Source organism: Ornithorhynchus anatinus, chromosome 21 (genome assembly GCF_004115215.2).
Source record: "Ornithorhynchus anatinus isolate Pmale09 chromosome 21, mOrnAna1.pri.v4, whole genome shotgun sequence".
NCBI classification, from domain to species: domain Eukaryota; kingdom Metazoa; phylum Chordata; class Mammalia; order Monotremata; family Ornithorhynchidae; genus Ornithorhynchus; species Ornithorhynchus anatinus.
This window is the reverse complement of record NC_041748.1, coordinates 7,511,883-7,524,112: the sequence shown is the minus strand read 5'-3', so window position 1 is coordinate 7,524,112 and position 12,230 is coordinate 7,511,883. Positions and strand designations below refer to the sequence as shown.

The 12,230-nt window shown below is 51.1% G+C and overlaps 1 protein-coding gene across 1 annotated transcript in view; it reads left to right on the top strand.

The window, feature by feature from the left end:
* The window catches only part of ITGA9 (integrin subunit alpha 9), a 286,676-nt gene that overhangs the window by 71,842 nt on the left and 202,604 nt on the right, over positions 1-12,230 (top strand). The window contains exon 11 of the mRNA XM_029049589.2: positions 2,804-2,898. Coding sequence (XP_028905422.1) covers positions 2,804-2,898 — 95 coding nt within the window. The remainder of the gene's footprint in view (positions 1-2,803; positions 2,899-12,230) is intronic.

Sequence of the window (12,230 nt, the reverse complement as noted above, 5' to 3'; positions counted from 1 at the left end):
ATGTCCAGCAGTATAATAATAATAATAATGATTGACTGATAATAATGTTGGTATTTGTTAAGTGCTTACTATGTGCAGAGCACTGATCTAAGCGCTGGGGTAGACACAGGGGAATCAGGTTGTCCCACGTGGGGCTCACAGTCAATCTCCATTTACAGATGAGGTAACTGGGGTACAGAGAAGTTAAGTGACTTGCCCACAGTCACACAGCTGACAAGTGGCAGAGCTGGGATTTGAACTCATGACCTCTGACTCCAAAGCCCGGGCTCTTTCCACTAATTCCACTAATAAACACATCCTCTACACCCAGTGAGCTTACACTCTAGAGGGGGATACAGATGCTGATATAAATGAATGAATTACAGATATGGACATAAGTGACATATCTGCAGCGTGGCCCAACTTGTAGTTGCCCCATGGCTTTATATGAGAACAACAACTTGGTTATGTACATACCTTTCAATTACATATTACAAATTATTTATTCCTAATACTGTCTGTCTCCTCCACTAAAATGGGGATTAAGACTGTGAGCCCCATGTGGGACAACCTGATTGCCGTTGTATCTACCCCGGCACTTAGAACAGTGCTCGACACATAGTAAATGCTTAACAAATACCATCATCATTATTATTATTATTAGACTGCAAACTCATTGTGGGCAGGGAGTATGTCAGCTAATTTTGCTGTATTGTCCTCTCCCAAGCTCTTAGAACAGTGCTCTGCACATATTAAGTGCTCAATAAACACCATTGATTGATTGTTTGATTGATTGGTTTTCTGTAGCCTTGCACCCCAGGGGGGACCGATGCAGACCATTCCATCTGACAGTCGGACCCTGAGAACCAGACAGCCAAGCCTCATTTTCTCGGGCCGAATAAAAAACATTTCCTTAAAATAGACTACTCTGGCTGTGGTTTTCAGAGCCACATCCAAAATGCCTTTGATTTGAGGGTGATTTTCCAAAACAGACGCATTCGGTTTAGCCGGCTCCATTTCCGCAGCGCCCTGCTTGGAGTTTTGTCCATGTTTAGAAACAACTCTGGCTTTTCCCCATTCTCGGCTTTTCAAAACAAATGCTCATCATTCCTTCTTCATGGTCTATGGGCATCTCAACTTTTAGCGTTGTTCCCACATTGCTGGCCTAACTTTGAGCTCCCTGTGGGCAGGGAATGTGCCTGTGATATTACTAATAATGATAATAACAATAGTATTGTTATTTTCGATTATCTATAGATAGATATAGATAAATGGGGATTAACTGCGAGCCTCACTTGGGACAACCTGATTACCCTGTATCTACCCCACCTCTTAGAACAGTGCTCTGCACATAGTAAGTGCTTAACAAATACCAACATTATTATATATATACACATACAGCAGACATGCGGCAGAGCTGGGATTAGAACCCATGACCTTCTGACTCCCAGGCCCACTCTCTCGCCACACTGCCAATGCTGCTTTATGTTTTATGTTATATTGTCCTCTCCCAAGTGCTTTGCACAGTGCTCTGCACACGGTAAGTGCTCAATAAATATTATTGACTAACTGCTATCGCATCCTTATTCATTCATTCATCTATGCAATTTCATTTATTGAACGCTTCTCTGTGCTTCAGTTGTCTCATCTGTAAAATGGGGATTGAGTCTGTGAGCCCCACGTGGAGCAGGGACTGTGTCCAACACAATTTGTGGGGCAGGGACTGTGTCCAACACAATTTGCTTGTGTCCACCCCAGGGCTTAGTACAGTGCTTAAGTACCTAGTAAGTGCTTAAAAAATACCATAATTATTAATTATTATTATTACCTAAGTTCTTCCATTTACAAACTCTCCTCATTATTAAAAACATAGATTCTTGTGGCCCGACCAGAGCAGGGATAGGGAATCGATCAATTAGTGGTATTTACTGAGCATATACTTTCTGCAGAGCGCTGTACTAGGCACTCAGGAGAATACAACAGAATAGATAGACAAATTTCCTGCCCACAAGGAGCTCACAGTCAGTCAGTCATATTGATTGAGCGCTTACTGTGTGCACAGCACTGGACTAAGAACTTGGAAGAGTACAAGAGAACAATGCAACAGACATATTCCCTGCCTGCAACAAGCTCACAGTGGAGAGGTTGCGAGCTGGAAAAGGATCAAGCTTCTCAGGTGCCCGGTTTGGCTCTCTCTGAAGAGTTCAGCCATCGTCGGTCAAACTGAGGGGCTGCCACCGTCCCGGCAGTGAGCGAGGCGAGGGTGGCTCGGCCTGGATCAAGACTTCCTCTCCCTGACTCCTGCTCCTTCTTTCCAGTGAAAATTCATGCACTCCTTTCCTCCCAGTGAAAATGAGAGCTTTGGGTTCCACGGGGCATGGATTCGTTTATTTTCCCTCTGGCCTACCCCAAACCACACTCCTTTCACGCCCGCAGTTGGCTGTCACATCTCCTTCAGGAAGCCTTCCCTGATTAAGTCCTCTTATCCCCCACTCCCTCTCCCTTCTGCGTTATCTGTACACTTGGATCTGTGATCTTTGACCTTTTGGTATTAGCCCCATGACACTTAGGTACATAGCTATGAATTACGCATTACAAACCACTTATTTATACCCCAGTCTGTCTCCCCCCGCCGTAGGCCGTAAGCTCACTGTGGGCAGGGAACATGTCAAATAACTCTCTCTCAAGCGCTTAGTACTGTGCCCTGCACACAGTAAGCACTCAATGAATGCCATTGAAACATGTTTATATTGAGCCAAAATGCCAGTTGTCCTGGTTTAAAGCCTCTCCTATAGCCCACCCCTTGTCTCTCTGACTTCTTCAGATGTCGCCATTGGAGCTCCTAAGGAAGATGAGTACGTGGGAGCGGTTTATATCTACCATGGAGACTGGAATGGGATCGTCCCGCAGTATTCTATGGTAAGTTGAGGCCGGGGCTAGCCATCCCCGGAGCCAGGGCTGTCAAAGACTTGGCCAAATTCTTCAAGGGCACAGGCCCCGGGGGTTGGTTCTGCCCTTGAGGAAGTCACATGGCCTAGATGAAAGAGCACGGGCCTGGTGAGTCAGAAGGACCTAAGTTCTAATCTTGACTCCACCACTTGTCAGCAGGGTGACCTTGGCCAAGTCACTCCACTTGTCTGGGCCTTAGTTTTCCTCCTTCTAGACTGTAAGCATGCTGTGGGCAGGGAATGTATCTGTTATGTTGTTATATTGTACTCCCCCAAGCGCTTAAGACAGTGCTCTGCAACAGTAAGAGCTCAATAAATACGATTGACTGACTGACTCATCTGAAAATCAGGATTAAATCTTACTCTCTCCTTCTTAAATTATGAGGCCCCATGTGAAACAAGAATGGTGTCCAACCTGATTAACTTGTATCTAGCCCAACACTTAGTACAGTGCTTAGGACATAGTAAGCTCTTAACAAATGCCAACAATGCCCATGAGCCCTCTAGACTGTAAGCTCGTCATGGGTGGGGAACGTGTCTACCAACTCTGTCATATCGTTCTCTCCCAAGTGCTTAGTATGGTGCTGTGCACACAGTAAGCGCTCAATAAATATGATTGATTAATTGATTGAGCCATCTGCATCCTGGTAGATAAATATCTCTTATCTGTAGGCGTGAGAAGGACCCAAAGGCTATGGCCTGAAAAGTTTAATTTAACTTTCCAATCGGTTGTTCTGCAATGGTTGCCAATCTGGGCTCTGCCTTCTGCCTGCTAAGTGACTGACCTTGGGCAAGTCACTTCACTTCTCTGGTCTTCAGTTTCATCATCTATTAAATGGGAATTCAATCCCCCTTCTCCCTTCCCCTTAGACTGTGAGACCCAGGTAGGGTAGAGAGTGCATTTGATCTGATTGCATTGTGTTTAGCCCAGTGCTTAATATATAGGAAATACTGCTAAAATCCTCCCTTTCCTCTCCATCCAAATTGCTACCGTCCTGATCCAAGTACTTATCCTATCGTACCTTGACTGCTGCTTCTGCCTCCTCAGTGACCTCCCGGGCTCCTGTCTCTCCCCACTCCACTCCATACTTCACTGTGCTGCACGGATCGTTTTTCAACAAAAACATTCAATCCATGACTCCGCACTAACTCAATCAATGAATCAAGCCCCTGGGCTTCTTTCCATTTTCCACTCCTGGGAGGAGGGTGAGAGAAGAACCGAGGGGCAGATCTGGCTTCCGGGGAGCCATGGTGACGGAGGAGGGGCCTGGAAATCCCTTCTAGACTCAGGGCCATAGTAGGTCCTGGCCTGGGAATGTTTCCTTGAGGGTGGCTGAAGCTCTGAGGGAAAGAAAGGGGTTTCCCAGACACCCCAGGGGCGGCAGGGCTGGATCTCCCCTCTTGCCACCCTTCCGGAAACAGGCCCCAGGCCCTCGGCTCTCCGCTCGGCCACGGTTCCAGGGAGGCTCCCCCTCTCGCCCTCCTCCCTCCCCTGGGCGGCCATTTGTGGCTCTGATCTAATGTTTTGTTTGGTTGCTGGGTGTGGAACCCCCTCAGGGGCGGTGGGGGAAGTCAAGTAGGAAGGCCGGGCCTCCGACACACGGGGCCGGGGAGTGCGGTGTCGAGTCTCGGCTCTGCCTTCGCCAGCTCCCAGAGTGCCGTGGAGCAATTTATCACGGTGCCCTTCCTCTTGGAGGCCGGCTTAGGGTGACCGATGACAGGCACGGCTGCGGTGTGGGGACAGCCAGGGTGCCGCGGTATCGCACCTCAAGACCCAATAGCTTCCTTCGTGTAATGGGTCCCTCGGTCCTCTAACTCACCCCTCAACCCCCCATCATATCTGGGTTCCCTGGAGGCTCCCAGCCGGGAGAGCCCCATCTGCCTATCTGAACGCTGAGTGGGGTTGGCTACCTCCAGAAGCTTCTTGTAGTCCCACCTGGCCCCACTGGCCCTGGGAATGAGGCCCGCTGCTGAGCACCCCCTGGAGATTTTAGGGGCTCTCGTATTCATTCAGGGCGGCTCCAGCCAAAAGCCTCAGTCCTCCTAGTTTTGCAGCTTAACGGCTCCCAGATGTCTATGCGAGAGCTAGCTCGGTTCTGCCACTCCAGAGCAGACCACCTCTTTTGCCGCCAGGCTCACCAGAGACGTCGACTAAAAGGACAGCACGAAGAGAGGATGGCAGGCCTTTTTTATGGTGTTTGTTAAGCGCTTACTATGTGCCAGCCCTGTACTAAGCGCTGGGATAGATGCAAGATAATCGGGTTGGACTCAGTCCCTGTCCACATGGGGCTCACAGTCTTATTCCTCATTTTACGGATGAGGTAACTGAGGCTCAGAGAAATGAAGTGACTTGCCCAAGGTCACGTGGGAGATGGGAGGTGGATTAGAACCCAGGTCTTCCTGAATCCCAGGCCCGTGCTCTAGCCATTAGGCAATACTGCTTCCAGTTGTTCCCTTCCCCTTAGACTGTGAGGTGGCAATACTGCCACCAGCTTCTAGTCCACCCCCCCTCACCCCCCCCGCTCGGGCCCGGGGACATTGCGCTCCCCTTCTCGATCCTGGGGACATTGTGCTCCCCTTCTCGGCCCCAAGGACATTGTGTCCTCGGGGGACATTGTGTCCCCCTGCTCGGGCCCGGGGACATTGTGCTCCCCAACCGCTCCCCCACTCCGCCCGAGGCGGCCATTTTAGGAAGCCCCCACTCTGCCTGAGGCGGCCATTTTGGGAAGGCCTCACTCCCTCTTCCCTCTTGAGGTGATTCATCCCTCCCGCCCCCGCCCCGGGCGACGACGTCCTTGTTCTCACCATGTTACCTTGCCTTAGCCGCCGCCTACGGCCGCCACCCACCCCGGACAACCTCAGGGCCCCCCCGCCGCCACAGGGTTATTTGGTCATGAGCTCTGGGACACTCTCGGCCGCTGGCCGCTTGACTTTGAGTCTGATCGGGTAGGGTCGGCTCGTCCCCCGACCCTGGTCATCGCCTGCTTATTAACACTATTGTAGTGTGCCTTACTGTAGCATGTTGCTATATTTGCGATCTCGCTTTTTATTGTTTATTGTCGTCAGATTTTGAATTTGATCAGGTCGCCCCTTAATCGAGTCTACCCCCGACCCTGGTCATCACCCCTTTTATTAACACGACGATATTGTATCATACTGTATCATGTTGCTATATTAGCACCACTGTACTGTATCATATTGTATCATGTTGCTATATTACCGATTTCGTTTATTACTGTTTATTGTCAGTGCTGCCACCCACCTCTCTGGCCTCGCCATGTCCCTCCTCCCCCCCTCCCCCCTCCCGCCCCTTCCTATCCTCCCCTTCCCCTTCCCCTTCCCCTCTCTCGCTCAGCTCTTTCCCGCTCTCTCCTCTGTCTCCTCCCCCCCTCCTCTCTCCCGCCCTAGAACCCCACTTTACCAGCGCTACCCCTCTTCCCCTCCCCCTACTCTTCCCCCCACCTAACCCCCTCTTCACCCCCTCCCCCCTTCTCTCTTCCCCACCCACGCCCCATCCCAGTCCTCTTGTCCCACCGCCACCCCTCATCCCCCTCTCCTCGTCCAGGGCCCCGCCACCTCCTTCCCATCCAAACCCTCCCCTCCCCCCGCCCCTCCCCCCCTCCTCCCCTTGCACCCACAGCTACTTTCAAGTGTGGCCTCTGGAACCCCCGCTCTGTTACAGGCAAGCTACCTTTCATCCATGACCTTTTCCTCTCCCGCTCTCTCCTCCTCCTCGCCCTTTCGGAAACGTGGCTCTCTCCCGAAGACACGGTCTCCGCCGCCGCTCTCTCCGGCGGAGGCCTCTCCTTCTCCCACTCCCCCAGACTCACCGGTAAGGGAGGAGGCGTCGGCTTCCTCCTCTCGCCCCGATGCCGCTTCCGCACTATCCCTCCTCCCCCCTCCCTCTCCTTCCCCTCCTTCGAAGCCCATATCATTCGCCTCTACCACCCACTCCAGTTACTTGTCGCCGTCATCTACCGCCCTCCCGGTCCCACCTCCGACTTCTTCAACCACCTTGACCCCTTTCTCACCTTCCTCCTCTCCTTCTCTCTGCCCACTCTGATCCTCGGAGACTTCAACATCCATACGGATGTACCCGACGACTCCTCTGCCGCCCGCCTGCTATCCCTCCTCGACTCTGCCGACCTCCTCCTCCACCATACCGCGCCCACTCACCGACTCGGTCACACCCTCGATCTCGTCATCTCCTACCGCTGCACTATCTCCTCACTCACCAACTCTGAAATCCCTCTCTCGGACCATAACCTTCTCACCTGCCTCATCTCTCACACTCCCTCCCCCTGCAAATCTTCGCTACTGCCCCACAGAGACCTCCGCTCTCTCGATCCCATCCGTCTTTCCAATAGCATCTCGCCTCACCTTGCCGCCCTGTCCTCTCTTCCCACTCTCGACGATCAGGTCTCCGCTCTCAACTCCACCCTCACTACTCATCTCGACTCTCTCGCCCCCCTTTCCCTCCGCCGCTCTCGTGCCACTAACCCACAGCCCCGGATCACCTCCTCCGTCCGCCTCCTACGCTCCTATGCTCGAGCTGCTGAGCGCCGCTGGCGAAAGTCCAAGCACCAAGCCGACCTCACACACTTCAAATTTATCCTTTCCTGCCTTAACTCTGCCCTCTCCTCCGCCAGGCAAAGCTTCTTCTCCTCCCTCATCGACACCCATGCCCGTCACCCCCGCCGATTGTTCCGGACCTTTAACTCTCTCCTTAGGCCCCCTGTTCCTCCCCCTCCCCCATCTCTCACCCCTAATGATCTGGCCACCTATTTCCTCACGAAAATCAACACGATCAGGTCTGAGCTCCCCAAAGTCACCCCTCCGCCTCTCCCCTCCCCCCCAACAACCCCCTCCCCTACTTTCCCATCCTTCCCTGCAGTATCCTCAGAGGAGATCTCCTCCCTCCTCGCAAGTGCCACCGCCTCCACCTGCGCCTCGGACCCCATTCCCTCTCACCTTCTTAAAACCATCGCCCCTGCCCTCCTCCCTTCCTTAACTTCTATTTTTAACCACTCAATCTCCAAGGGCTCCTTCCCTCTGCCTTCAAACACGCCCACGTCTCCCCCATCCTAAAAAAACCCGCTCTTGACCCCACTTCCCCCTCCAGTTATCGTCCTATCTCCCTACTACCCTTCCTTTCCAAAATCTTAGAACGAGTCGTCTACAATCGATGCCTAGAATTCCTTAACTCCCATTCTCTCCTAGACCCCCTCCAATCTGGCTTCCGTCCCCTCCACTCTACCGAGACTGCTCTCTCTAAGGTCACCCATGACCTCCTTCTTGCCAAATCCAATGGCTCCTACTCCATTCTGATCCTCCTTGACCTCTCTGCTGCCTTTGACACTGTCGACCATCCCCTCCTCCTCCGTACCTTATCTCACCTTGGCTTCACGGACTCTGTCCTCTCCTGGTTCTCCTCTTACCTCTCTGGCCGATCATTCTCGGTCTCCTACGCTGGAGCCTCCTCCCCCTCCCATCCTTTAACTGTTGGAGTTCCTCAAGGGTCAGTTCTTGGCCCTCTTCTGTTCTCCATTTACACTCACTCCCTCGGTGAACTCATCCGCTCTCACGGCTTTGACTACCATCTCTACGCAGATGACACGCAGATCTACATCTCCGCCCCTGTCCTCTCCCCCTCCCTTCAGGCTCGCATCTCCTCCTGCCTCCGGGACGTCTCCACCTGGATGTCTGCCCGCCACCTAAAACTCAACATGAGCAAGACTGAGCTCCTCATCTTCCCTCCCAAGCCCGGTCCGCTCCCAGACTTCTCCATCACCGTGGATGGCACGACCATCCTTCCCGTCCCGCAGGCCCGCAATCTCGGTGTCATCCTTGACTCGTCCCTCTCGTTCACCCCACACATCCTATCCGTTACCAAGACCTGCCGGTTTCACCTCTACAATATCGCCAAGATCCGCCCTTTCCTCTCCACCCAAACGGCTACCTTACTATTACGGGCTCTCGTTATATCCCGGCTAGACTACTGTGTCAGCCTTCTCTCTGACCTCCCTTCCTCCTCTCTCGCCCCGCTCCGGTCTATTCTTCACTCCGCTGCCCGGCTCATCTTCCTGCAGAAACGATCTGGGCATGTCACTCCCCTTCTTAAACAACTCCAGTGGTTGCCTATCGACCTCCGCTCCAAACAAAAACTCCTCACTCTAGGCTTCAAGGCTCTCCATCACCTTGCCCCTTCCTACCTCTCCTCCCTTCTCTCTTTCTACCGCCCACCCCGCACGCTCCGCTCCTCTGCCGCCCACCTCCTCGCCGTCCCTCGGTCTCGCCTATCCCGCCGTCGACCCCTGGGTCACGTCCTCCCGCGGTCCTGGAACGCCCTCCCTCCTCACCTCCGCCAAACTGATTCTCTTTCCCTCTTCAAAACCTTACTTAAAAATCACCTCCTCCAAGAGGCCTTCCCAGACTGAGCTCCTCTTCCCCCTCTACTCCCTCTGCCATCCCCCCTTTACCTCTCCGCAGCTAAAGCCTCATTTTCCCCTTTTCCCTCTGCTCCTCCACCTCTCCCTTCCCATCCCCACAGCACTGTACCCGTCCGCTCAACTGTATATATTTTCGTTACCCTATTTATTTTGTTAATGAATTGTACATCGCCTTGATTCTATTTAGTTGCCATTGTTTTTACGAGATGTTCTTCCCCTTGACGCTGTTTAGTGCCATTGTTCTTGTCTGTCCGTCTCCCCCGATTAGACTGTAAGCCCGTCAAACGGCAGGGACTGTCTCTATCTGTTGCCGACTTGTTCATCCCAAGCGCTTAGTACAGTGCTCTGCACATAGTAAGTGCTCAATAAATACTATTGAATGAATGAGTTGTTGGGGGTTCAGAGTTAGGATGGAGCCTGGAGAGTCTGTTTCATCAGGCAGTCAGAAAAGATCTTCTCTTTCTTAGTCCTGGCTATGCGATGCAGGTGTTCATAGGTTAGAAGAGCAAGCTATGCTTCCCCAACCTCCCCGCCATACCCAGTCAATTAATCAATTGGTGATTTCTTTTTAATGGCTTTTGTTAGGTGCTTACTATGTGCCAGGCACTGTACTAAACACTGGGGTAGTTACAAGCTAATCAAGTTGGACACAATCCATGTTCCACATAGGGCTCACAGTCTTAATCCCTATTTTACAGATGAGGAAACTGGAGCATAGAGAAGTTAAGTGACTTGCTCAACTTCACACAGCAGATAAGGGGCAGAGCCAGGATTAGAACCCAGGTCCTTCTGACTCCCAGGTCTCTACTCTTTCCACTGGGCCATACTGCTTCTGTCACATTTTTGCAGTGGTATTTACTGAGCGCTTACTGTGTGCAGAACAATCAAACAATCAGTGATGTTTATCCCCCGTTTAGACTGTGAACCCGTCACTGGGCAGGGATCGTCTCTATCTGTTGCCGAATTGTACATTCCAAGTGCTTAGTACAGGGCTCTGCACATAGTAAGCACTCAATAATTACTATTGAATGGATGAATTGAGTGATTCCTAGGTGCAGAGCAGTGGACTAAGCATTTGGGAGAGTGTAATACAACAGAGCTGGGAAACGTGATCCCTGCCCACAGTTAGAAGCCAGTCTGGAAGGCGGATATGTCCACCCATTTTTAGGCTGATGGCTGGGCTTGGGTAATCCCCTCCTTATGAATCCCTGAGGATTGGTCTCCTCTTTTCCAGAGTCAAATCCTGGGATAAAGTTTTCTGCCATCATCCTCTACCATCATTTCTTCCTCGCCTTTTCAGAATGGTTCAGAGCACAGAGGGACATTTAGGAAAATAGATGGGTCCTCCATTTGTCAGCTGTGCAATCTTGGGCAAGACACAACTTCTCTATGCTTGAGTTACCTCATCTGCAAAATGGGGATTAAGACGGTGAGCCCCAAGAGGGACAGGAACTGTGTCTAACTTTATAGCTTGTACCTAACCCAGTGCATAGTACAGTCCCTGGCATATAGTGAGCACTTAATAGCTAACATTAAAAAATGTTTGCATCCTGTAGACTGTAAGATCTCTGTTGGGAGAGATCATATCTACCAACTCATATTTTTAGTAGTATTTATTAAGTGATTACTATGTGCCAGACACTGTACTAATGGCTGGGGTAGTTACAAGGTTGGACACAGTCTCTGTGCCCCAAATGGGGCTCACAGTCTTAATCCCCATTTTGCAGGTGAGGAAACCGAGGCCCAGAGAAGTTAAGGTAACACAGCAGACAAGTGGTGGAGGTGAAATTAGAACCCAGATCCTCTGACTCCCATGCTGGTGCTCTTTCCACTAGGCCAGGGTGCTGCAAAACTCTGTTTATTTTACTTTCCCAAGTGCTTAGAACAGTGCTTTTCACCAAATAATTGCTCAGTAAATGCCATTGGTTGAGTCAAATTCTAGTCCTGCCAGAGACTGAAGAGGTCTGTAATATCCAAGGGGATTAGAGAGCTGAGATGATTATCCAGGTTATTAATAAGAATTGTGGTACTGATTAAGTGCTTACTATGTGCCAGACACTGTCCTAAGCATTGGGGTGGATACAAGCTAATTGGTTTGGACACAGTCCCTGTCCCACGTGGGGCTCACAGCCTCAATCCCCATTTTACTGATGAGATAACTGAGGTACAGAGAAGTGGAGTGACTTGCCCAAGGTTACCCAGCAGACGTGTCAGTCGGATTTAAACCCATGACCTTCTGAGTCCCAGACCCATGCTTTATCCACTTTGCCATGCCCTGCATCCCCAAGCCATTTTTTATCTTAGTTATCTGCATTTTTCAGGTCAAAACTTTTTTTTTTTGACCTCAATTATCTGGATTAATTGCCTTAGCTCTCTAGTTTGCTAGCATCGACCCGCTCGCTCTGTGCCCTTGGTAATTCTGTGCCTTAAACTTTCCACCTCAGTTTCCTCATCTATAAATTGGGAAGGGCAGCATTGGCCTGCCTGACAGATGAGGAATAGTCCATGAAATGCTTTTCAAGATTTGCAGCTTGAAGTAGTGACAGGTCCTGGAAAGCAGAGAAGGAATGCTATATTCCTCCGATCTGCTGAGAGATTTCCAATTCAGTAGGCCTCGAACGTCAAAAGCGGTCTTTTGGGAACTGCTTAATGCCGATGATTGTGCTGGGGAGGTAGTGTAAGTGAGTAAGAATTGCTTTGCAGAGGCAACTCCGTGCTGTAGGCTGACAATAAGTCTGAAAAACCAGCCTGCACTAGGAAATCCAACACACAACAGGATTTACACCGGTAGTCCAGAGCTCTAAGCAGACATCCTTATTCTGCTATCCAGGCAGAACACTTTCCAGAGGGAGAA